At 44.9% G+C, this 26,390-nt stretch overlaps 1 protein-coding gene across 1 annotated transcript in view; it reads left to right on the top strand.

The window, feature by feature from the left end:
- Positions 1 to 26,390, top strand: part of ABCD3 (ATP binding cassette subfamily D member 3) — a 370,248-nt gene that overhangs the window by 185,890 nt on the left and 157,968 nt on the right. Inside the window, exons 7-8 of the mRNA XM_086957398.1 lie at positions 12,403 to 12,526; positions 14,925 to 14,981. Coding sequence (XP_086813524.1) covers positions 12,403 to 12,526; positions 14,925 to 14,981 — 181 coding nt within the window. The remainder of the gene's footprint in view (positions 1 to 12,402; positions 12,527 to 14,924; positions 14,982 to 26,390) is intronic.

The following is a 26,390-nucleotide window of genomic DNA, read 5'->3' as shown; positions in this document are numbered from 1 at the left end:
GGTGGAAGGTTCAGAGGTTAGAACACTTCTTCCTTGCACCACCTGTGTCTGATATTCAGTTAAACATTTTATACTTTGTGCAAGAAGAAATCTTTACAAGATTTGCCGTATCGGACAGCATTGTTTTAAGCAATTAGAATAAGATATTAACTGATATATGCGGATACCCAATGTTAGTTTAGACCTCTTTAATTCTTCTGAAAATTTCTCAAAAAATAGACACCGAGAATCATTCTAAAGTAGAAATGTAGCTCTAAAGGTTTAAGGAAGCCAGGTTGCTCCAAAGTCTCACAATACAGTACAGTGAACATTAGCACTCACTTCAGTTTGGCATCTAAGTAGAAGAAATTATCCGAATATCTTTGGATCCTTTTTTGTGGAAGGTCAGTTGTTTGCAAATGCAATGAAATAATGGAGGACTATACTGATGGATAACTTGTAAGGGTTATCAAGCTCTCTCCTCTTACCATCACCGTGTAGCAGTGTAGTGAGGAGAGAATAATTTACCTCAAAGGTGAAATAGAACCATTAAACGGGTTCCATAAAGATGCCTGCCCCACTTCCATGTCTGTATTTCTGCTCTGACCCTTTTGTCTAGACCGTATCCATCAAACCTATAGACTGATCTTCAAGCAGATGCTCTACATCTCTTGTTGATTAAGTCCTTTCCCAGGGGGGTATAGCTGCTTTACTTGTAGTGAAAGGAATTTAGGTGTGGGTGCCTATTGGACATCTGATATCATTGTGTGGAGCAGGTTTATTACTTTTATTCTCAGAATGGTTTTAAATTCTTGAACTTGGTGATTCTGGTGAAGATGTCCCCTTGATTTGACAGGTGGAATGTGTGGAGTATTCCAGACTATTTTTGAAGTCCAGTTTCCCAGTTCCTCAGTAGCCAAAAAACCTCAAAGTCGTAGTATTCAGGCCATCAATGATTCTTTAGTTTCTGCATGGTTTCATAGTCTTTCTCAAGTAGGATTAAATTAATTGACCTCTGTTTCTGATTCCTTGTTTGGTTATTGGTATCCTAAAATACTGTTAAAAATAACTGTGCAGTCAGGGTCAAGTATGAGACTATTTTGGTGATTTTCATTGCCTTCTTATAGGTGTACACGGAGGACCTCCTTCTATTCCCTTGTTTTGTAACATTTTCTTCTGATTGGAATTTCATTCTGGTCCACTTCCCTTTCTCGCGTCTCACTTTCTAGCCATTGTCAAATGTTTTTATTCTTTACTTGCATCTTGGTTTAGCTTCATTCAGGAGTTAGCACAATGTAAATAGTATCCCATCAAGAGGATGTAATATCTGAAAGAGACTATTCGTTATAGATTTCTTACCTTAGAATTACCCCCAGGCGTCAGACTGGATCAGGAGAATTTTCTCTCAGCAGTACCCCTGCACGTCAGTAGGTGGCGTTGGTTGACTATGCGTTCGTCCTTGCCGGGATGACATAGCTGTATCTACTTAGACTCTGCCCCTGAAAGTTGACGTCAGTTCTTTCTTTTTTCGCACCAGCCAGCACAGATCCGGAGAGAGCGGTACCCTTAGTCATTTTTTGACTGGTTAATTTTTTTACTTTTGTCGACCTCTTTTTCGAGTCGTTCGACTCTTGGTGCACGTAGGGATGTCCCATCGTCGGACCGGCTTTAAGCCTTGGGACTCTTGTCACAAGTTAATGTTAGTGACTGACCCGCACCTCGTGTGCCTTTGGTATCTGGAGCACGACCATGACCCGAAGTCGTGCTCCGACTGTCGGGCCATGGACCCGAAGTCTTTTCTGGAGCAGTCCCGAAAGCTTCTGGAGGCCCGGCAGTCAGCTCTGTGCCGCTCGAGTTCCAGGTGAGAGGAAAGTCGCGGGAACTGTTGCGGAATCGCCACCATCACTCATTAAAGTCTTTGGGTAGGTCGAAACACATGAAGGCAGAGAAGCACCGTTGATCTTCGCCTTCTCCCCGTCCGTCGGCCAATGGGACGCGGAAGGTCGTCGTCCTCCTGTGCCGCCGTAGCCTACTGGAAGGGCTCCGAGCTTTTTTACCTTTTCGGGAGCCGGAGCGTCCCCGGCCCAGCTTTGTGCATTTTACGAAGCTCTCCACTCCATCTTTAGGCAACCCGACTCCGCAGGTGCGCCTTCGGGCCCCGCGGCCTCAGCTAGGGGCTCTTGCCTTAAATGCCAGCGGCTTCAGCCTCTGTGCTGCAGGGCCCCCAAGGGTTCAGGCCTGGATCCGGATCGATGCGGGTCGACCTCACGACGCCTCCTCCGGCACCAATACCTCTGACGATGCCTCTGCCACTTCCAAAGCCGGTTGTGTACCCGGCCAGTGTCGACAACGGCCTCCCCCTCAACTTGGACACGGAGCCGTACCTGCATTGACTGGTACTTTTGTACCACTATTCTACCCTGTCGTTCCCTATTGCACTGAGTGGCAGCCAGAGGAAGGTGAGGAGGACTGGGAAGAGTCTGTTGACCCATTGGCAGACCAGTTTGAGCCCAATTGGAGAGAGAGAGGAGTTGTGTGAGGCCAGTGGTCTGGATACCTCCCCAGACGTTGGCATGCTTTCACCCCCTACCATGGCCACAGAAGAGGGAACCTCCTACGCTGTGGTGTTGAGTAGGGTGGCTAGGCCTTGGGCCTTAGGATTCCCCGGTGGCAGTCAGGACTAATCTCCTGATTGAGGTGCTTCAGGTGGCAGCGGCCATGAGGCCCACCCAGACCTTCTTCTGGGCACTTGGTCGAAGCCCAGTACAGGGGCTCCTGCGGATAGGATGATTACCCGATGCCACCGCCGGGCCCCGGGCAACCCAATGTTCCTCTCCCAACACCCTACCCCCGAGAGCCTGGTGGTCCAAGCCTCAACGTCCAAAGGCACGTTCCCAACTGCTGCCCCATAAAGGGAATCCAAGAGCCTGGACCATCTTGAGAAGAATGTTTTCTTCTGCCAGCTTAGGACTGTGGTCGGTGAACACCGCATGTCTCTTGGGCCGCTACACCCACTCAGTGTGGGATACAGTTGTGCATACGCAGAGGGGAGGGATGCAGCAAAATTCACCATCTGCTGTGGGCTGGACAAAACTGACTTGCTAGGTAGAACGATTTCTGCATCAGTAGCCCTATGGCGCTACACCTGGCTGAGATCCACTGACTTTTCTAGGAATGTCAAATCAACTCTTTTGGACATGCCCTTTGATGGCCGTAGCCTGTTTGGCGACAGGGCGGACAGTGCACTCGAGGGCTGTCCTGTGCAATCTGCCTTTCACCCCTTTCATGGCTACGGAAGGGGTGCCCCACGTTCCACCCAGGGCCACAGACCGGTGCAAGCTCCCCAGCCTCTGTGCGGCCAGGGACATGGGAATCATATGCGTATGGAGGCAGAAGGCGGGCCAGTCCACCGGTGCCCCCTCTGCAGGAGCCTCTAAACCTTCCTAGTCCGACTTTTCAGAGCCACCAGTTGCTAGTGGGCGGCAGGATGCGCCATCACCTCCCCCACTGGCACAGCATCACGTTGGACCGGTGAGTTTTGCAAATAGTCTTAAGGGGCTAATGCCTCCCCTTCGAGACTACCCCTCCCTCCATGCCACCAATACCTTCGCATGTTGGAGGAGCACTTGGCCCTTCTCCGTCACAAATTTCCGGCTCTCTTGGCCAAGGGAGCTATTGAGTTAGTCCCTCTCCCAGAAGTAGATCGTGGTTGTTACTCCCACTACTTCCTGGTGCCCAAGAAGGACAAAAACTTGCGTCCTACCTTTTGATCTCAGGAAAGTCATCCACTTCCTCCAGAAGGAGAAGTTCAAAATATTAACATTAGCTCAGGTCCGGTCTGCCCTCGACCATGGAGACTGGATGGTAGCGTTGGACTTGTAGGACGCTTACTCCCACAATCTCGTCCTGCCAGCCCACAGGTGTTACCTACTTTTCATGGTAGGCCACGAGTATTTTCAGTTTACCGTGCTCCCCTTTGGCCTTACCAGCACCCCTCGGGTGTTCATGAAAGTGATGGCGGTGGTCGCAGCTCATCTGCGCAGATCAGGGGTTCCAGGCTTCCCCTATCTCGACGACTGGCTGTTGAAGGAGGGCTCATCTCAGGCTGTTGTCTCCAACCTCCAGACTACGGCAGACCTCTGCATTCGCTGGGGTTCACTATCAATGAGCCCAAATCGCACCCGATTCCCTCTGAGGCTCTGCAGTGGGACCTGAAGTTCCAGTGTGTCAGCATCAGGGGAATCTTTCCAATGTTGTCCAGATCTCGGAGGACACTGCACGCCAATTGCAGTGGTGGCTAACGAACCAGCATTGGATCAACAGCAGATCCCTCTCCCATTCTCAACCAGACTTCACAGTGGGGACAGATGTGTCACGTCTGGGATGGGGTGGCCACATGAGAGAGGCAAAGAACAGAGGTCTCTAGTCTCGGCGGAGTCCGGGCTCCACATCAACCTTCTGGTGCCCCAGGCGATTTGTTTTGCACTGAAAGTATTCCTTCCTTCTGTCAAAGGAAGAGTTGTTTGGGCTGGGTGGGGTCGTGGACCCTGTGTCAAGAGCCTCTTAATCTCTGGACATGGCTGGAACATCAGGGCATGTCCCTGGTGGTTCAACACCTGGCAGGTTCCCTGAACGTCAGGGCAGACTAACTCAGCCGCCGGTGCATGATGAATCACAAATGGAGACTTTACTCAGAGGTGGTGTAAGGTCTCTTTCAGCAGCCAGGAGTGCCCTGGTTAAAACTGTTCGCCACCTAAGAGAACGAGCAATGTCAGCAGTTCTGCGTGTTAGCATTTCCAAGGCAGCAATCGCTCCCCAACGCTTTTCGTCGCAAGTGGAATTGCGGTCTTCTATATTCCTATCCGCCTATACTACATCTGCCCAGAGTGCTGAAGAAGATCAAGCTTGACCGGGCCCAAGTCATTCTTGTGGCTCCGAATCGGGCATGAAGAGTCTCGTATCCCGAGCTCTTGAAGATGGCCATTGATCCTCCGATCAGACTGGCTCTTCGGGAGGACCTCCCCCTGGACATGTCCAGGGGGAGGAGCCTGGACATGTCCACCTGAACATGTCCAGGCTCCACCCCCTTGCGTGGAGATTGGGCGGTGACATTTGACAGCTTTCGACCTTCCTCAGGAAGTCTATAATGTAATCTTAGCAGCCAGGCATCCCTCCACTAAAATGATATATGCCTGTAGATGGAAAGAATTTGAGGCATGGTGCACAGCAAAGGCTGTGTTTCCCCTTCCTAAACCTTTCAGAGGTTCTCCTTTTCCTTCTTTTTGTCCCAGCAGGGCTCTGCTCTGGGCACCCTTAACCCCTTCGATGCTTGTGACAAGGTCAACTCGTCATGGGTTTTACCTGCCCTGTACTTAGGACGAGTTGACCTTGTCACAAACAATGGGATTTTGCAAATGGCAGCACACAGCGGGAATATGCAGTAGCAATGATGTGGTTTAAGGCTATCTTTTGGCAATTTCGGCCTTTCGTCGCCTTCCTGATCAGCCTTCTCTTTTGAAGTACCCTATTGTTAATAGATTTCTTAAGGGCATTACTCTCCTCTTTCCTCCTATTCCGTTCGTAATGCCGCAGGGCGACTTGAATCTGGTCTTAACTTACCTTGTGTGCTCCTTTTGAGCCACTATACAATTGTCCTCTCAGATTCTTAACTCTCAAGGCTGTTTTTTCTGGTTGCCATCACCTCTGCTCGCTGGGTGAGTGAGCTTCAGGCTCTTTCTTCTAAACCTCCTTTCCTTGCTGTTCATCCAGACAAGGTTGTCCTCCGAATTAGACCTTCTTTTCTTCCCAAAGTGGTTACCTCTTTCCATATAGAACACCCTCACTTAGCCCATCTTCTTCCGCCCCCGCATCCTTACAAGGAGGAGGAGAGACTCCACTGTCTGGATCAAAAGCGTGTATTATCCTTTTATTTGTTTCGCACAAAACAATTCCAGGTGGATGATCAACTCTTTGTTGGCTATGTGGGCACCAAGAAAGGTCAGGCTGTGCAAAAACGGACCATCTCTCGATGGGTCGTTCTTTGCATTAAGATCTGCTACTCCTTGGTGAAAAAGGAGTGTGCGGTAGGACTGCACACCCATTCCACCAGTGTGACGGCAGCCACTACCGCTTTGGGACGTGGAGTCTCCCTCGGTGACATCTGTCAGGCAGCCATGTGGGCGTCACTGCACACGTTCACTAAGCATTACTGCTTGGATAGTCCATTCCGAAGGGACAGCTTCTTTGGCCGTTCTGTTCTCCAGGATTTTCTGGTGTAAACTTAGTTCACAGTCCCACCTCCGGGGTTGGTATTGCTGGGTTATCTATTCGAAGGTAAGGAATCTATAACTGATTGTCTCTTTCAGATGAGCAAGTTACTTACCTTTTGTAACAATGTATCTGTAAGAGACCTAGATTAGTTATAGATTCCTTACCGCCTCACCCGTCCTCCCCGTTCTGCAAACTGACTTATAGAGTTAGGGACTCCCTTTCAGGGCCCTAGTGATCAGTATCCTGCGTGGCTCTTGTTTCTGGGGTGGAATGTTGTGTAAAGAACTGTAGTCCGCGCGGCGTCTAAGTAGATACCGCAATGCCAACCAGACGATTACGACACCGACTACTAATGAGGAGTCGACCGATGCCACCTAGCGACACGCAGGGCTACTGCTGAGAAACAATTCTCCGGATCCAGTCCGACGCCTGGGGGTAATTCTAATGGAAGGAATCTAGAACGAATATATGTCTCTTATAGATATATTGTTACTGAAGGTAAGTAACTTGTTCATTAATATGAAACATGTTTCACTCCAAAATCACTTTTGTAAGGTGTATCTGAATAAAGCTTTGAAATTGTATGTCAGGAGTGGTTCTGGCCTTTTTGCAAAAACGTTTGCATGAGTCCTGCATAAAAAGTTTCAAAAGTGACCTAATTGTTTATTGGTCACAGGCTCATGCAGTTAGAAATTACTGTTTCACAGTGTGTGTAGGATAGAGAGGATCATTTTAGAATAAGAGTACTCGCTTAAACCAATGCTGGAAGGCTAGAGAATGTTTTTGGGGAATAGCAAAAGCAACATTGACGTTTGGCCTCAGTTTAAAACATCAACTTACGTGTAATCTGCGGCTGTTTCCTAGGCCTTGGTATATACAGTTATCCAGCGTTACTGTGTCGTCTCATGGGCTGATGACGAGTTTGTTTACATACAGCCACCAAATTCGTCTGATGGTGAAATGCAAACTGTCCTCTTTCCAGTATGCTTCAGTGAGCCTTGCGGTAACAGGATATTTAGCTGATGCAACTTTACAAGTCAGAGCAGAGGAGGTGAAGTTAGACTTCCTAGTAACAATAAATCTCTGGTGAACCAGCCTGGATCCCTTTGCCATCCCTCCATTTGGATATTAAAATGTCTAGGTTTTGTCTATCCCTGATGGTTCTTTTTCCTCTGGAAAAAATGTAGACCATCAGATCTACTTTCTTCTAGAAAGGATGTCTGGGAGGATAGTCTAAATTTAACATTGTCTCTTCAGTTAACAAATTAGAATATTGACAAACTGTCTTTCTGATGGTTACTTCTAGCTACAGATTCCTCCTCTCTTGAATATTCTCCAGGCATCACACTGGGTCTGGACACTTCCAAGCAGGGCATCTGCACACTGGCAGGTGGGCAGCTCTGCGTCAACATCGTTCTGCTCCAAAGGTGACTAATGGAGCCATAAGCCCCACCCATGGGAATTGACATGGATTCCTTAAGATGAGGATCCGAAGCACTACTTGGTCTTTTAGAGCACTTAAGTCTTCATGATTTTCCAGTGTGCAAGGTGCAATGCCACTTCTAAGATGAGAGAGTTCAAACTATGTAGGGAACTGTCACATACAAATGTCTGTGACGGACCCTCACCAAGTATGCTTATGGTGTGTGGGGTCTGAGCGTGACTCCCGGGCCTGCGGCGACTGCACCCGGATGATTCTGAAGGACATATGAGACAGTGAGACCAGAATTTACGTAGCCAAAAACAAGAGGACTCCAGGGTGTGACCGGTCAAAAGGAAGGTCCAGTTCCCGAAGTTATTCCCATTGCAGATAGTCCCAGTCAAAGTCCTTTGGCAAGTCCAAGAAAAAGCATACATCAAAGCGGGTATCTGCCCCTTCCTGCCAATCTCGGACTCTAGCGCGGGCACAAGAGCATCGACTTGCCTCTGTCTTGCTTCCGATCTCCTTCGAAGCTAATCTTGCAGCAGGTAGAGGTCTTCTGAGAGGCCATGCTGTACATTTTCTGAACTTAACTATCTTAACAGGGACCTCCAGTTAGACTTCTTCCTGTGGGTCCACCCTTAGCGCGGTCTGTGCCCGGTAAACCTGATTCTGGTGCTCTAACTCCTATGTTCCTTTCGCTTCGAGATCTATGCTGTAGGAGGATGCACAGTTCATCATGCTATACGACTCAGAGCAGAATCCACAACAACCTCAACTGGCATCAGCTTTGGCTGTGACCTGCATGCACCCCATAGTCAGTACTTCAGAATCCAATATTTTGCTCTTACCAAGTGATCGGGCCAAACTTTACACCATCTTGTTGGTCGTGACTCGGAAAATAACCATCACGATGAATGGTATAACACGGTTTCCTTAATATGATGAGGACAACTGGTATGAGGAACGTCAAGATGCCAGTGGTCTGCATACTTCCCTAGACCACTGCCTTGTCTCCACCTGATCCTGCAAAGGAGAAAAGCGTCTCCTTTGCAGTTGTTATGCAAAGGGGCCTCAGATGTTCTAGACTGATAGCTCCCCACTATGGAGATGAAAACTAACGTGTTACCAGAGGGTCCTCAAAAAGACCAGGCCTCTAAAGAGTCCTTGTTACCATTTAATGAAACAATTACAGACACTTTTTTGGACATGTGGTCGAATCCATGCTAGAGTGTGCCTGTTAATAGGCACGTCGCTCGTCGCCATCGTCCAACACACAGTGACTTAGGCTTTCTTACTCTATATCTGAAGACCTAGAGCTTAGTGGGACATGCTCCCACTAGCAAAGTAAACCCCAGTGCTCATCCTTCCACTCTGCCTGATCGTAAATTAAAAGACATTAAGAAAACAAATGTTCTCCTCCACAAGCCTTACCCTGAGGTTCGTAAACACAAGCTGCCTTCTAGGCTGCTACTCTCATGCTCTTTAGGATACAGTGACAAAGGTTTTATCACCGGTTTTGGACAAACTTTGGGAATCCCTTACAAAGACTTTTCAAGACAGTTATGATGTTTAAAAATGTCAGACTTGATCTAGGATGTAACCAAACGTTTGCATTGAGCTGTCGGCACTAGTGTAGCTGTAAAGTGCCACGCCTCAGTGAGGTCTACAGGCTTCTCCTGGACATGCTTTTTGATTGTGCTTGCCTATTTTGGCGAAAAAGCAGATTTGTACCTGGAATGATTCAAGGAGAGCAAGTCCACAGCATGTTCCTGTGGTCTTTTGGCACCTGCAAGACTATCCCAAAACTAATTTTGCCCTCTCTGACTATGTTCCGGGTTTTCCATTTCGCCAACCCAGAGCTCTGGGCTCTTTCAGCAGGCTATTCACCCTTTTCATGGCCGAGGCGGTGGTTCTCAAAGACCACGCCCAGGACATCAGGGACAACGTGCAGCTCAGTCCCTCGTCCCTCCAGCGGCTTCAGCTGCAGCCACAAAACAGCTTTAGTCTGTCCTTGCTGGCTCACAGCTACCCTGTCAAATGCAGGATCTGATATTTCCTCCAGGGGTGGCCAGTGTCACTTTCGAAAAGTGGGTCCTCCAAATTGTCCATCGGGCTATCCCCTCCCAGTTCTTTCTGTGCTGCTGCACCATCCACCACCAGAATGGCTAACGGAGGGTCACATGTCCATCTTGCAATAGGGAGTGGAGGCTCTTGAGGCCAAAGGAGCTGTGGAGAAGGTTCTAGTCTCAGAAATAGGATGCGAGTGTTGCTCTACTTTGTTTTGCCAAAGAAGAACGGCACCCTTTCTTATCACCTTCGCTGCAGCGGCTATTCCGCCGCAGCGCTAAGGGGTGGGCGGCCGCGCGGCGCACCCATGCTGGTGACGGAACCACTCCGTCACCAGCCTCGGTTGAGCTGTGCTCATGACGGAGTGGTTCCTTCATGGCCCCACCCACTCAATGGAATGCCCAGCGCAGGCGCGGAATCTGCGCCGCACAGGCGCGGCAAGCGGACCATGACGGAACCGCTCCGTTATCAGCACAGCGCTACCGCTGCTGATGACGGAGCGGTTCCGTCATCAGCATCGAAGGAGTTATTTTGGATGTTAACCCTCTCAATGCCTTCTGCAATAGGACAACTTCAGGATGGATGCTTACTGTGACTACCCAGGTTTTGTCAGCCCTGAACACTTGGGACTGGATGGTGGTTTTGGACCTGCAGAATACTTATTTTTCTATCTGTCCTACAGGTATTACCTGTGGTCATGTTGGGCCTGGAACATTCTCTGCTTGCAGTTCTCCCTTTTGGCCTCATCAGTACCCCTTGGGTGTTAACAGAAGTGAAGGAGGTGGTTGCTGCACAACTTCAGAGGTCGAGAGTACTAAGCTTTCCCTACCTCGATGACTTACTGACTGTTGAAGGGGTGCCCCCCTCAGGCTGTCGTAAACCACCTCCAGACTATGGCAAGCCCTTCTTAGATCGTTTGGGTTAATTATCAACATCCTGAAATCACACCTGTCCACTTCACAGATGCTCCCGCTCATCTGAGCTATACTGAAAACGGTGTGGTTTTGTGCTTATCCCACAGAGCAGAGAGTCCAGTAAATTCACAATATGATCCCCATGTTTCTGCCTGTGTCCTCTGTGAATGAAAATGAATTTGTAAAGCGCAACTGCTTCTTCATTAGAAGCGCCCTGGCGCTATGCCGGTAGTGGAAGTAAAAACATAATTACACGCCATGGAACCGAAAGGTCTTCAGCTGGGCCTTAAACTTTCGCTCGAAATAGACCAAAGGTATGATGGTAGAGCATGCCAAAGACTGGGAGATAAAAAAGAAAAAGATCTTCCACCAGATTTAGTTTTCTGCACTTTAGTGATGCGCAGCAGATTTTCATTAGCTGAGCGGAGTGCCCTATGATAATATTTTATGAGCTTTTCTTCAATATACCGAAGGCCATCCGAATGAAAGGCTCTGTGCGTAACCATAAGTGCTTTAAACCTAATTCTAGACTTAACCGGCAACCAGTTAAGTTGCTTCATACCTTGTCTAATAGATTTTGTAATATTTAAAACAAGCTGAGCTGCAGCATTCTGGACTAGCTGGAGTCGAGTGAGCAAGTCCTGAGAGTCTCCCGGCAAGAGTGTATTAGCATAATTCAATCTGGAAGTGATTAATGTATGTACAATACCCTACCGGGTGGCTAGAGGGAAGACCTTTTTGAAACGTTCCTAATGATTTTGAAAGCCAGAAACAGATGGCAGCAGTGGCCTGCACCCGAGGTTTGAAAGGTAGGTCTATCCAATAACACCCTTAGATTAATGGCAATAGTTGAAGGTGTGGGTTTGCGCCCCATCTCAGAAGGCCAAAGTCTAAGAGCATCAACTGGAAAAGGAGTACCAAACACTGACATTTCTGATTTAAATTGTGGACAAGAGTTGTACATCCAATCTGCAACATCTGGAAGACCGCCCTGAAAATCGCCAACCACAATGATTTCAAGCTGTAGGAATGCCAGCATAAGTTGTGCGTCATCTGCATAAGATACAATCTTCAGACCCCCAACTTTGGTGTTAGTGGAATCTTGGTGTATATGGCTCCAAGAATCATGGGGTTGTTGGCTTCCTGCTACCTGCTGACCAAACTTGCATGTTGGCACATGCAGCCTCTCCAGTGGGACCTCAAATTCAGTGGGCACAGCATCTGGGAAATCTGTTAGCTTTCATACAGATTTCGGAGGAGACTGCAGAAGACCTGCAGTGGTGGCTAATGGGTTAAGATTGGTCTTTTTTTATGTGCACCCCTTTTGAGTAGCTTCCGAGCTTCCATTGTGACTTATGATGTTTAAGACGTTTCTTCTCAATGCCATAACATCGGCTGGATGTGTGAGCTAGCAGCAGGCGCCTTCTACCAAGCCACCTTATAAAGCGTTTTTTTCCAAATGAGTTTGTGTTGCGGACCTGAACTTTTCTACAGAAAGTAGTCGCAGACAAATATTCTGGTCAACGCATAGGACGCCTAGTAGAGGTATGGTTAAATAAAATGTACCATCCTTTTGTTTTGTCCCTAAACTACCATGATTGTGATGTTATCTTGGTGCTACTCAGAACTCTTCTTTTTGCATAAAATGTCCTTTTCCTTTTAACTCTTCGTAATGCCTGTAGAATGAGAAGCTATATTTGATGGTTTAAAATATTCACAATCTTATCTTGTTCCCCTCTTCCTAATAAGATCTTATACGTATTACAAAATGGGAAATTTAGACAACAGGATTGCCAATGCAGATCAGCTGCTTACGCAAGATGTGGAAAAGTTCTGCAACAGCGTCGTTGATGTGTACTCCAACCTTAGCAAGGTGAGTGAGGTTCTGTGGCTGATAGTGTTGTACAATTTTACAATTCGATTAACCTGGGGTACAGCGAGGTGCTTGTCTGAATAACGTACTACTTTCATGTAATAAGATATCGTAACATATACCCCTTTGTTTCTCTTTCGCGCATTGATGCAACAATTCTTTACCTATGTATTTATATAGTAGTGCGTTTCTCGCTTTTGCCTTGCTTCGTCCTGTAATGTGTGAGAGCCCTTCTTTTCCTGTGAGCGAATGAATCCAAGGGAGGAGTGGGGTCTGTTTTTCTAGGTTTGAGGATAACCCCATCTACTGTTAAAATTAAGGAGGATTGGCATTTATTGATTGTTAAAGGGAAAGGTCACGCCAAGCTGAACATGGCACTTTCATAATTTAAATGGACTTCGTTAGGTTTAGCAAGCGATAGAATGAACAATACTTTGGTAAATGGTTGATAAAGAGAAGAAAAGGTTCCCAAGAGAATAATCTCAGTGAATGCAATTTTTAAACCAAGTAACCCGAAGAATGTGGGCAGCAGTACCATGAAAGGCATACAATATTCTCACAGACAAGGCACTAAAACAAAGGGACACATTGTTCTTTAGATTTGTTAATGGGGAAAGATAGTGCAAGCTTGTAATTCTCAGAAACTGGTAGGCCATTAATAAATGTGTGGGAGAATGTCCTGGAAAAGCTCAAGTTATGATAACGTGTTCATCTAATGCTTTGTTTAAAATTGTAACAGTAGCTTGTTTATTTTAGCACACTGCCTTACTTCATATAAATGCCAATCTAACCAACTTTGTGCAGTCATTCTAGAAAGATAGAAAAGCACTTTTTGACGAGGTCCTTAGTGTCCTACTTGAAGGTCTCTAAACTCCCTTATACCCTCCTTATTCCCACTTCATAAACTGCATAGTGTAAAATGTGTGCTTGTCATATTAATGTGTGAACAGTGTTGACTTTTGACAAATCAAGAGTTTAGACCCGTCTTCAACCACTCCGCTATATGTAACTACCAAGCGGATCTTGGCCTTCATGGCTTACCCTATTCAGCGTTTCTCAGTATGCTTCGACGGTTCAATAAACACATAATGTTGATCTATATAATACTCCTAGTATTTGTTTCATTTCCCCCTAAGTAGTTGAGAAGCCTGCTGTTCAAGCAGTGGTGGTGGGATCTGTGAAAAGGGATGCTGCTATTAAAAGTTTCAGTAGGGACTATATGCCCTGTGTTGGTGCATTCCTCTTCATGGCAGACCTTTTAATTGTTTTCGCTCTACCATCCGTCGTGGGTCTGTTCCACGAGAACTTCATGTTGTGCTGCATTAACTGGACCACAGATGATTCACAATCATTATGTTATTGAGGTGCATGTTGGTTCTCACCCTTCTATATCTAATAAAGACCGGAACCCTTCCCTTCTGACCCTTGCCTCTCCTCCATCCTCCCCCATTCGTTGTTTACAATTCTTCACAACCCACGATTGTCTCCTTTATGTCCTTTTGCACTGCTCCGATGCTTTTCTCCTTGGCCAGTGTCCCAGCAGTGGATATGTAGGAAGCACTCAACTTCTCAGATTGTGACTTCATAACTCTGTTCAGCAGGCACTTGTTATTTTTGTAACCCAAAATCTCCAGGGAATAATGCATACACACAACTAAGACCAGTAGTTTAAACCAAGATTGTGAACTTTTTATAATTTTTTTTATGCTAAGTTCCAATCTCTGATGAGGTTGCTGTGGTGAGGCCACTCATTACAGACCAATTCCTTACTCATTTTGCAATGTTCATTGTAAGCAAGGCTGCCTAGTAACATCAGGGACTTCCTCTCAACATTCGTTTTACCATGAATTGCAAACCGCAAATGTTGTGAGGTAGTCTCATAATAACTGGTAAGAGACTGCTTACCAGAGGCCCTCACTGGATACAGTGTGTTCCCTCTTGGATTAACTCAATCTGATAATGTCGTCAGAGTGCCTGGGAAAGTACTGTGAATACCTTGAAAGTGCTTCCATTTATCACTTATCAATTTATCGTATCTGCTTCCTGGAAGTTAATATAATATTCCATTAAAATTGATTCGCAAGATTTGGTGCTATAATTCCGAAATTTATTCTAGTCCGTTTTATTTGCCCCCACCCCTGCCCCATCCACAAACACCCGTATCTCTCCTTGTATGGCCATTTTGGTTCATTATGATTTTCTAAGAACGCATCGACCGAAAACAGCTGTTGGAAACTCATCTCTTATGGTTTCAGCTGAATTGTATGGTTTGTTGTGAAAACTGTCTCAACAATGTATTATTTGAGTGTGTAATCAACTTTTGCCATTTCCAATGTTAATGTACTGGATAAATGTCTAGCTCTTCAGCCTCTGATTCTGCTTACCTTTTTTGTTTCAGCCATTCCTGGATATAGTTCTCTACATATTCAAGCTAACCAGTGCAATAGGAGCTCAGGTATGGTACTTAAATTGCTAACATTTAAAAGTCATGTCATTAAAAATAAAAGCTTCTGGATGATTTGATGTTTCAAAAGTCTCTGGGCGCCCTATGTAACAAAATAGTATTTTTAAAATCTCATGCTAATTGAGTCCACAACATGCTGACATTTTCCCAGCATAATTGTATTCTTTTTCTGATGAAAGGGGTTTAGGAAAATCAACGGGAGACTGGCAAAGGATCAGAAAAACTTGAGTGCACTAAAGTAACACTGCATCTGTACATATATCAGCCAGCCTGTATTTCCATCCTCTGTTAGCTGCAAAATGATGTATTTCTTTGCACTTCCTATACCATGAGACTTTACACATTCAGTACATTCAGAGCATATTAACAATTCAAAATGAACCATCCAGATACCAGGAGCTGATGAATTAAATGTGTGTATCGTATTGTTACTATAGGGGTGCATGGAGTCTCCCATTGGAAATTGAATATTTCGATTCTTTATAACTTTCATAATAGTGGACCAATTTCCTTGCACTTTTCAATGCTACGGTTTGTAGATGTCTGGTGAAAAAAATAACATTTGGTGACTAGTTGTTTTTATTTTCCTAATGTTTGTGAAAGAGAAATGCCCCGTTGTCACTGCGAGTTTTCATATGGAAATGTTACTCTGTTCTCAAACTGCTGTACCTTATCACCTCAAGCTCCACAAGCGCTCTCTCTAAGCTACCCAGACTGATTTTCTCTATATGCACACAAAGCGGACGCAGTGCTCACCACGTCAAATTCTCTGACTGTTGTATTAGGCTTTTCTGGAGAAAGCCTTTGAAGAGGTCTAGCAAGAAGCAATGCAGAAATTTGGTTGGAATGGGTTTGGTTTTACTCTGTTCAGAATTACAGAAGGAGACATAGCATACATACGTAACTGGTAACTGATGATATGGACACTTATTGCCATCAAGGAGTATGATGACCTCATAAACCACAGGCCAAACGCCGGAAGCTTCGCAATGTCACCAAAACCACAAGATGGGAATGAAGGAAGAGTTACAAAAGTTACCTGTAGTATATTTTTTAATATTACATTTTTTATTAAAAAAAATTTCAAACAGGGAAAAGTTTACCGGAAACAGTAAGTGAAATAATAGATATTATTTAACTGTGTGTACTAAAAAGAAGAGAAGTATATGTGATGTATGTAGTTAAGCATACATGGTTCCATTTTCAAATACACAGGCTTTGTTTTCTTAAACCCCCCCCCCCCCCCCCCCCCCCCCCCCCCCCCCCACACACACACACACATTTCGGTCTATTATCAAAGGAAGTTGCTAACAAATGGGGGGGATTTCTACTTGCACATAGTTTTGACTTTTCCTTATTCACATACATTACTAGGTGTTCTGGAAAGACGTACGTCTGGTAAGGTCTTATGACCTTTTCAGAAGACTTCTTTTCCAGTGTACTGTGTGTTGCAAGTGACTTTATAGCACAGAGCGCTGAGCCTTGGGGGAGCAGAGGAGATGAAGCCTTGCTTGCTGTCCTGTACTCCGGAGAGTCCACCAACCACCCTAGGAGCCACTGTGGGCGAGGCCGAGGGAGCCAAGTTAGAGTGGAGCCGGGAGAGAGTCAGGAGCGGCGGAGTGCGAGGTACGAGAGTGGAGTCCCTGTCAGATCAGACCGGGTAAACAGGATGCACTTCTGCAGCGTGGATGTAACCGCTGCACCGAGAGCGAGCGGGAGGACTCTGTGCGCCATTTCTCATATATATCGCAATGTGATCTGGTGGAGTTAGAACAAAGATTATGGCAGCAAGTAAGTGCAGTAGATTGCAGCACAAGATGACCGGTGTGAGACATGTATGACCAACAAAGTGCAGACTTGAACTCAGCGAACGGAGTCCTCACCAAGGGTATTTATGTTCTTCAAAACCATGTCCCCTCAGACACGAACGGCTGGAAGAACAAGCATTTGCAATGCAATAGGTCTCGCATTTACGAGAGTTTTGGCTACTGGCATTGTAAATGGCAATGCCTTTTATTTATGTGTTGTTTTTAAAATGGATAAATAAAAGGCATTGTTGTTTTCAACGCCAATAGCTTAAACTCTGGCAAATGCAAGACCTATTACATTGCAAATGCATTCAGGGCCCATGCTATAATTTTTTTTGTAAAAAGCCTTAGGAGCGAGCGTGTCCTTCCTGCTACACCATGCAGGACAAAGCTATTTGAGAAAATAATGATCGAAGGCTGTAATTTTCACCTACTGAGTAACAACGCTCGTAACAGGGATATCGCCGTGGGAGGTTACAAAATGAACTAACGTGATACTAAGGAGGGACTAATAAGCCTATTGACCAATGAACAGCCACAGTTTACAGTGGATGATAACGGCAATGAAAAGTATGGGTGGAGCTTCAAGTTCCTACCTGAATACAGCATGCTTCACAGAGCAGCGAGTGTGATCGGTCTCGAGGAAATTCATAATTTACATAATATTTACATGTTCAGCCCAGCTAGCAAGCCTCGGGAGGGAATTAGGATCAAGTCACCTAAGGTCTCAAGAAGGTGCTGACCCATGTGCAAACAAGAACCAGATCAAGCAGGCCAGCTAGGATTTAGTGCCTCCCTGAATGCTGCAACTGACATCCTCACTTCACCTGCAGGCAAAATGGCGGCTATTTGGCAAGAATCAGTAGAAAAGCTACCTCCCTTATTTCTCAAAAGGGAAATCGATTTCTCCAATTCAACTATGCAAAATCCTGAAGAGGCACAATACCTAGAGTGCTTGTTAATGTAATGATCAAATAAAGCCATTAATAGCAACATGGACTCTCAGAAGATCATATTGGGGAAAGGCCCGAAAGTTCAGCACGCTACATAAAAACATGCCTTTCCTTGCAAGGAAATTACTATTCAGGCTTGAATATTTCAACACTAACTGAGGGAGGAGACTGAGAACCTAGCCAGCAGCCAGTCCTTTTGAACACTAAGTAAGCAACGGTTGCCGCAATTAATTCCCACTCAGATAAATGGAATTCAAGTTAACCTGCTTAACTCACTTGCTGTCTTCGTAGCAGTGATGGATGATCAGCTAAGACTTCTTAATTTCACTCCTTTGTTAGAGCTCAGGCTACGAATAGTTTAGCGCAAGAAACTCCCTGTACATGCTCACCCATACTTAACCACCTTCCCCAGCATTATAAATAGACTTCTCGAGGGAGTAAAGCTGGGCAGGCCCAAACCGACGGAAAGGAAGATCGAACCAGTCAATAACCAGAAATTGTCACAATAGCGACTGCGAGTCAGAAACCAGCAAGCATGGGAAGAAACCACTGTAATAAATTTGTGGCCAGATGTATCAAAGGGTTTTACCCCTTCTGTATCTATGGGGAAATGTGTTCATACATATGGCCCTAAGTGTCATAGCGGAAATTCTTGTCGCAGAGAACCTGGAAGAAATTCTAGCCATTATCGAACCGAACCCTCCAGCCAGATCTGACTATCATACATGGCTACTAGTTTGGGAGTCAGACTTAAACTGCACGCCTAGTGCAATATATGTAGGAGAAAATCTTACAGAAGGAGGAGGCAAAGCAAGCTCCCCTTACTGTGGTCTGCCGACCAGCCACCCAAGAAACAACTTCAGGGTCTCACCAGATTAACTCCAGCTTGCCCATTTCTAAAGAACCCCATGATTATGCAAGTAGGAGAGAAAGAAAGTGTACATGGGCAGAAACAGACACTCTACACCAGTTATAGCACAGCGCATGGGGAAGTTCTACCCAATTTTCAGTAAAAAGCATCAAGGAATTGGTGCCTAAAGAATGAGGAGATGCTATAAAAGGCTGCTGCTTGGCCAACAGGAGGTGGAATCTCATCCACATAAGATTATAGGACTGAGCGGCCCTCCATCAGAGGCAGTAACCACATCAGCAACCATTGATACCCAAACCCAATGGGCCAACATCGAGCTGCCCAAAATATCTGCGGTAACGTTGCTAAATGAGGGTCAAGAACCAATTTACAAGCCTGAGGGCGTCCAAAATGGGTATTTAAAGCAAGATCCCAAGATGCTACTACAGGTGTATATAGAAAGATAATAAAGACCAGTTTAAAATCCCATTCTACAAGCTACTGAGCATCCTCGGCCTCAAACAAGAGAAATTAAACCTTGTCCACGGGGTAAACCATGACCAGGCATCTCTACCCCAGTAAAACAAAATACTAAGATACCCAGAATGCAAAACTAGGGTAACCAGGATGTACTAAACACCAATATCCTCAGGCTGCAGGTTAACATCCAGAGCTAGCAGATTTAAGATCGGGAGATATAGCCTCCATAGAGTTTATAACACCAAATGAACTTCAACAAACTGAGCCTACTGTTGGCACCATTATGCCAAACTGATATATATATATATATATATATCAACTCACACAGGTTGCCTGCTGTAGGTGGAGTCCACACAAGGAGGTATGTATTGCATCTCTTTATTTGAAGATTGCAGCAGGGACAAACAGCACAGGGTCTCACCAAAGTCTTCTGTCCTCCTGACGCGTTTCGTAATCAGTTGGCATTTAGTCATGGGTTTGGGACAAATCACATCTCTGACGGCATCGCAGTATTTTAACACACCTGTAATTAACAAGTCTCCGCCTCAGTGGGCGTGGCCACAACGCGTGGCATTCTGGAACTTGCAGTGTTCAAATCTTTCCCATGTGGGTTGCTTCCCATCTCGATGAATAAAAGTTCGATATTTCCCAAGTGGGTTGCCAGATACACCCAGGCTGCCTGCCTGCATCCGTAAATGTCTTCAATGGCTTCCTCGTCCTGTTCTGCCTCGACATTAAACATTTCATCGAAGAAGGCAAAACTCCGAAACGGGTCTGGTCGCTGTGGGTTTTTACAATAAACTTTAAACCCGCTCCTGAGAGTGCTTTCTCTTTTCTTTGGAAATACGAGGCGAGACAGAGCTTCAATTTACTGCGGGAGACACCGCCCGCGAAAGCACCCGTCCTTCGAGTGCGCGAAGTAGGTGTAAACCGAGGTAGCTTTGATATATTGATATATATAATACACCAAACAATTCCCACCACTTCCGGCTCGCGGTGAGGAAGGAACTCAGACCACCACAACGATTCAGGCAAGATGTGCGTTTATTTGCGTTTCACCTGCAGCCTGCAACGACGCGTTTCGGGCTTCAGGAGCCCTGATCACATTCGTCAAACGACCTGAGGCAGCCGCCCAATCTCCAATGACGAAAGAACAGACCCGTTTTTTTGTGCTTAATCAATGTGCTTCATTTCCTCCAGCAAGCCAGCCGCATTTACGCGTTTCGCTTTCCACAAAGCTTGATCACATGGCAAGTTGCTAAGAGCTAATGCCGGTATTTAAAGTGCTAGTGCGCGGGCAATTCACAAGTTACAGCAAACAACATAGAAGAAATACTTTCACCACATGTTGTACATTTAGGTGTATGCAAACACAATGCTATTTACACAAATGAACAATTTATAAAATACATAAATAAGTATTTAAATATTTAAAAAATCATTGTAAATTCCTGTTTAACCCTTTCGATGCTCATGACGAGCTCAGCTCGTCATGATGCACAGTTGAGCTGTGCTGATGACGAGCTGAGCTCGTCATGAATCATGTACTAAAGCATTTTCTAGCACAGGAGGGGAAAACGCCTAGCAGCCAAGGTGTTAAATACAAGTAAGACTTTGTAAAAGGGTCGTTAAGTAATTCTCCTCTTCAAATCCCAATACAGTTGTTTTTATATTTTTTGTCTTGCAAACTACCTCACCATTTCAAGTGCGTACTTGACATTAAAAGAATAGATAAAGCCCAAGTGTGCTAAAACCTACTATTAAATTGTTGGGAATTCGCCCTTGTTGTCACCACAAACCGGCATAAAAAGAGGTCAAAAATGTGCATACAAAAAAGTGCTAGTGCTAGTGCAAATAAAAAGATTTTATGTTCAAAATATCGAGCTGCTATTAGTTTCCCCAGGAACACTCCTGGAGTAGCCCTCTTAAAATAGCTCATTTAATCAAAATATGAGGAAGTGCGGACTTCTTGATGTTTGGAGAAATTCTCGCAATGTTACATCTTGTTAAGAAAATCTGTACAAACTGCCTTAAACTTTTTACTATATTTATGAATACCTAAAAAAGTATCCAATGTTTTATCTGATCGTATCTTCTGACTCCCCTAGGGTATTGACTCACACAACAACCCAAAATATCTCCTTATTATGAAATATGGGGATGGGCTGAATCTGATGTTAGTTAGGACGGCTCACAGGCATGTGTAGAGGTCCTCCGTTGCATTCAACCCATGTGGTTGTTTACTGTCTAATTCTAAAATGTACCTGGTTTCGAGAAAATGAAGCCTCGCATCTCGATCCCCACCTCTCTTCATAGGCCATATAGAATCGATGACAAAGTATGACAAATGCAACAGATTAGAACTATGCTCAGTCTCGAAATGCCTTGCCACCGGGTAGGCTTGATCTTTATTGTTGATGGCTCTGATGTGCTGGAGTACACGCTTGTGGATCGGCAGGCGGGTGCTACCCACGTACCTCAGCCCACACGTGCCCTCCAGCACATAGACCGCATAGTCCGTCTTACAGTTAAGGCGTTTGGTGATTTCCCGCGGTTCTTTTGAAAATGGGCCAACATATTTAGTCTTGTTGATCTCATATTTACACGCCTTACATTGGGTACATTTTTTGAAACCTCTACCCAGGGCCTTCCATGTATTAGAAATTTGGGGTTCCAAGGTATTCTTGACCAAAGATTTGGCCATTGAAATAGACAAACCCCTCTTCACTTTCAGGAAATCTAACACCCTATTGCCAATAGTTGGATCTCCCACTATGAGATTCCAATTGCTGTAAAATATTTTTCTAATGGCTGAGTGTTGTCTACTGTATGCCAAAATCATGCGTGGTTTAATCACATCCCCAGCCGGGGTTGTGTGGGCATCTTGATTTTTAGGGATTGATGCTGTTTCTCGGGACATGAGCTGCGTCCTTCTTTGAGCAGCCTCAATAATGGTATTAGAGTATCCCCTTGCAAGGAATCTGCACCTGCTAGCTTCCTGAGCAATCCCACATTCCTCATCGCTGCTGCAGATCCGCCTGATACGCCGCATCTCCCCGTAGGGGATGCTACGGATCAGGTGACGTGGGTGATGACTTGCTGCATGCAGGATGGTGTTGCCCGCTGCGGGCTTTCTGAACAATTTAGTTTGAATACAGTTATCTTTGATGTAAATTTCCATGTCCAGAAAACTGACAGAATCTGCATGTATATTTGAAGTAAATTGTAGATTCAAGTTGTTACTGTTTAAATTGTTGACAAACTGTTTAGCTGACTCCTCCGTCCCCTTCCATACAAAAAAATAAATCATCTATATATCTGAGGTAGATGACCACATGCTGCTCCATGACTGCCTGGAGTTCCCCCGCCAGGACCTGTTCCTCCCACAGCCCCATGTGCAAGCACGCGTAACTGGGGGAGAAACAGGCCCCCATGGCGACCCCTCTCACTTGTTGAAAAATGTTATTATTAAACAAGAAGAAATTCTGCTCTAAACACATTTTGGTCATGGATAATAACATCTTGTTGTGCACCCCATAATATATGGGACGTTTATTCAGGAAATATTCAATTGCCTTGAGACCATCTCGATGCCCAATAGAGGTATACAAAGAAGATGCATCTAAGGTCATAAGTAAAAAGTCTGGACCCCACTCCAACTGGCCGATTTTTCGAATGAAGTCCGTAGAATCTTGCACATAAGAACTCAGACCCTTGACCCAGTCTTGCAGAAAATAGTCAATATATTTGGAGACATTCTCCAATGAGCTGTCTGGCTGAGATTATAGGGCGACCCGGTGGTTTGTTACAGTTCTTGTGACTTTTCGGGATCACACACAGAAAAGACTCCTTCTGGATCCCTTGACCCATGAAAGGTGGCGTGTACATCGGCGGAGTTCTTCCGACAATTATATGCTCTCATGCATCCAAAAATCCATTTATCACGCTCTCCGGACACTTCCTCGTTGTGTCCTGAGAGCGTGATGTATGGATTTTTGGATGCGTGAGAATATATATATTATATATATATTTTACCTGCTGGCGATAGCCAGTAGGTATATATAGTTAGGATTTTTTCTCTATGGAACTTAAAAAAATTCTATGCCTAATAACTTTGGCGTTTGTGGACGGAATTGGCTGAAATTTTCAGGAAAATGGCACATTTTGTTTCTGAGCAGCTCCTGGAAATTTGGGGGGGGTTCGTCAAGGGGGGGGCCGAGAAAGAAGGGGGGTCCCAAAACGCGTTTTTCCCATGTTAATTTCCATAGGGCGGTTGGCCTCACTTTTAGCCCGAACGGCTGAATGGATTTCCACGAAACTTGGCAAAATTGTAAGGACTGTTAGCCCGATGTGCCTTTGCTAGGTCTCAATACATGTGCTTCAGTGGATTTTGAGAAATTAACGTTTAAAACAAGATGTATATCTGTAACAGCGCTCCGGGTAGCGCTCCGGTTCGCGAACTTTTCGCGTATCGGAACTTTGCGAAGCGAAGCTGATTGGCTCTCCGGTGTCTGTCAACATTCTAAACAGTCCGGAGCGGCCGCCATCTTGTCTCTCGGTAGGATCGAGAGACAAGAGGAGGCCAAAACAAAGGGGGAAATGAAGGAAAGGGGGCAAGGTAGACCCCTTCTGACCCCCTAGGATTGATGAGGGGGATATTATAGAGACACGCGGGCCCCAAAAAAAATAAAAATCCGTTTTTTCGCCGTAGAGACGCGTCTTGGTACGCGAACCGGGCAGCTAACCGGGAAGCTAACTGGCAGTGTAACGGGAGTCTGAGGAGTAGCTGATTGGCTGTCAACATTGTAAACAGTCCGGAGCGGCCGCCATCTTGTCTCTCGGTAGGATCGAGAGACAAGAGGTGGAAAAAAAAGGTGTAAATGAATGAAAGGGGTAAGGCAGACCCCTCCTGAACCCCTAGGATTGATGAGGGGGCTATTAAAGTTCCCTGCGGGGCAAAAGAAAAAAAAATTGCGATTGTTCGCGGTAAAGGTGCTTCCTGGTACGTTAACCGGGCAGCTAACCGGCAGCGTAACGGGAGTCCGACATATTGTGTTTTTTGAACGTTTGTGATATGTGCACGTGTGGATTTTGTCTAATTTAAGGTTAAAAAAAATATATATATCTTTAAGCGTGTTCTGGCGCTCACGTTTCGGGTTTGGTTAGCGCTGCAGATGCGATACGTCACGGTTATGCGATGCATCATGAGGCGTCTCACGGGCTACGTGATACGTCACTTAATAAAGAATATATTTTACAGCTATAGATATTAGCTTTTAAAAAACCAATGAAATTCACAGAAAAAACCATAGGTTATAGACCATATGTAGTTAGGAATTTGCATTTACAAAACCTTGAAAATTCACTGAAAAAACCATAGGTTATAGACCATATATAGTTAGGGATTAGCATTTAAAAAACCTTATTTTATTTGCACAAAACCATTGAAATTCCATATATAGTTAGTTGCACTAACTATATATCGCGGACCCGCAATCCACTGCTAATGATGTCACATATTACATCATTCATGACATGGTCAGTGACATCACTGATGACATCTCAAATGACATCACTGATGACATCACTGACATCTCATTTGACATTACTGATTACATCACTGATGATATCATTTAGTTGATAATACATCTTCAGACTCTAATATAACCTTAGATACACTCAGTGTAAACAGGCACTCACAGACTGTCACACATCCATGGAGTTACTCACACACCTAGTCAGTCATGCAAAGAATCAATCACATCTCCATTTCCTCAACTATACAGTTATACACACCTTACTTATTCAAACATATAGTAACACATATTTACTCTCTTATACAATACTTGATACAAGTTCACAATGATTCATACAGCCACTCACACATTCACTGGCTCTTATGTTCAGTTATTTATATATGTCAACTCTCACATGGAGTGTGTTTTACATATGTACTTACTTTGACATGTAGCACTGAGATATCCATTCACTCACCAATATACTCATGCACACAGTCAACTGTCCATACAGCTGTTTCTACATGCACTTTTGAACCCATACACCTAGGGAATCAACTGCTCACACATCTATGCACAGAGTTATACACCTCCCAGCCACCCACACACATACTCAGTCTCCCATACAAATACTTGGGCAACCATTCAATAACCCATATAGTTACTGATATAGCTACTGATTTAAACATGCAGCAGTTTACAGAACAACATAAATAATGATTGCCAAATTAAGACACTTTAATCACTAACCCATACACTCAGTGAGACACATTTAATCATTCTCTCATACAGTCAGTCATGCACCTACTAAATCCTTCATCCAGACACTTATACATCCACTCATTCTTCAAGATGTAAGACATATTTTAACTTTACAGAAACATACAGTCACTGGGTGTTGTCATCAGTGATGTCATCAGTGATGTCATTTGAGATGTCATCAGTGATGTCATCAGTGATGTCACTGACCATGTCATGAATGATGTAATATGTGACATCATTAGCAGTGGATTGCGGGTCCGCGATATATAGTTAGTGCAACTAACTATATATGGAATTTCAATGGTTTTGTGCAAATAAAATAAGGTTTTTTAAATGCTAATCCCTAACTATATATGGTCTATAACCTATGGTTTTTTCAGTGAATATATATAATCTCGCTATATCCACCTTTAGAAACTGGGGTATAAAGATCAGTTTGTTTTTCTTGTCTTTGATGGAGAATACTCAAATCGGTCTCTAGTTTGAGAAGTGCTGTGAGGCAGTCTTCATTATTATTCCTTGCCCCCCAAGGTCATAGCACCCTGACTGCGCCTGGCCACAAAAAGTGGTGACTGGGTATAGAGCTGGTCAGTTAAACTGCCACACTTCAGAGTGGGACTGGTGTGTAGTCGCACTGCCTACAAATTCCAGCTGTAACTGAATCAGATCAAACGCCACCCAGCCGCAGGAAGTAAGGGAATAAAATATGTGTTCATGGAACCTCAGGGGTTTTGGCAGCAAAATCGACGATGAAAACTTTAACATATTGGCAGCAATTCCATATTATAGCCCACCAAGAAACCTGGTCTCCAACCCGGATTCCGTAATAAGGTTTACAGAATACACATGAATACACTTTACTATCAATGTAAAGCAGTTTGGCCATCCCAGAGGGGACCTCTCTATATATAACAGCTCTGGCCTGAACGTAAAAGTTTCCCACTTCACGCTAACAGAGCCTGGCTTCCTTGCAGTGCGCTTGGAAGGCAGAAGGGAATACCTCCCTAATCATTATAAACATATATTTAACC

The sequence above is a fragment of the Lissotriton vulgaris genome, chromosome 1_1, assembly GCF_964263255.1.
Source record: "Lissotriton vulgaris chromosome 1_1, aLisVul1.2, whole genome shotgun sequence".
Lineage (NCBI taxonomy): Eukaryota > Metazoa > Chordata > Amphibia > Caudata > Salamandridae > Lissotriton > Lissotriton vulgaris.
This window is presented reverse-complemented; position numbering and strand designations above follow the sequence as displayed.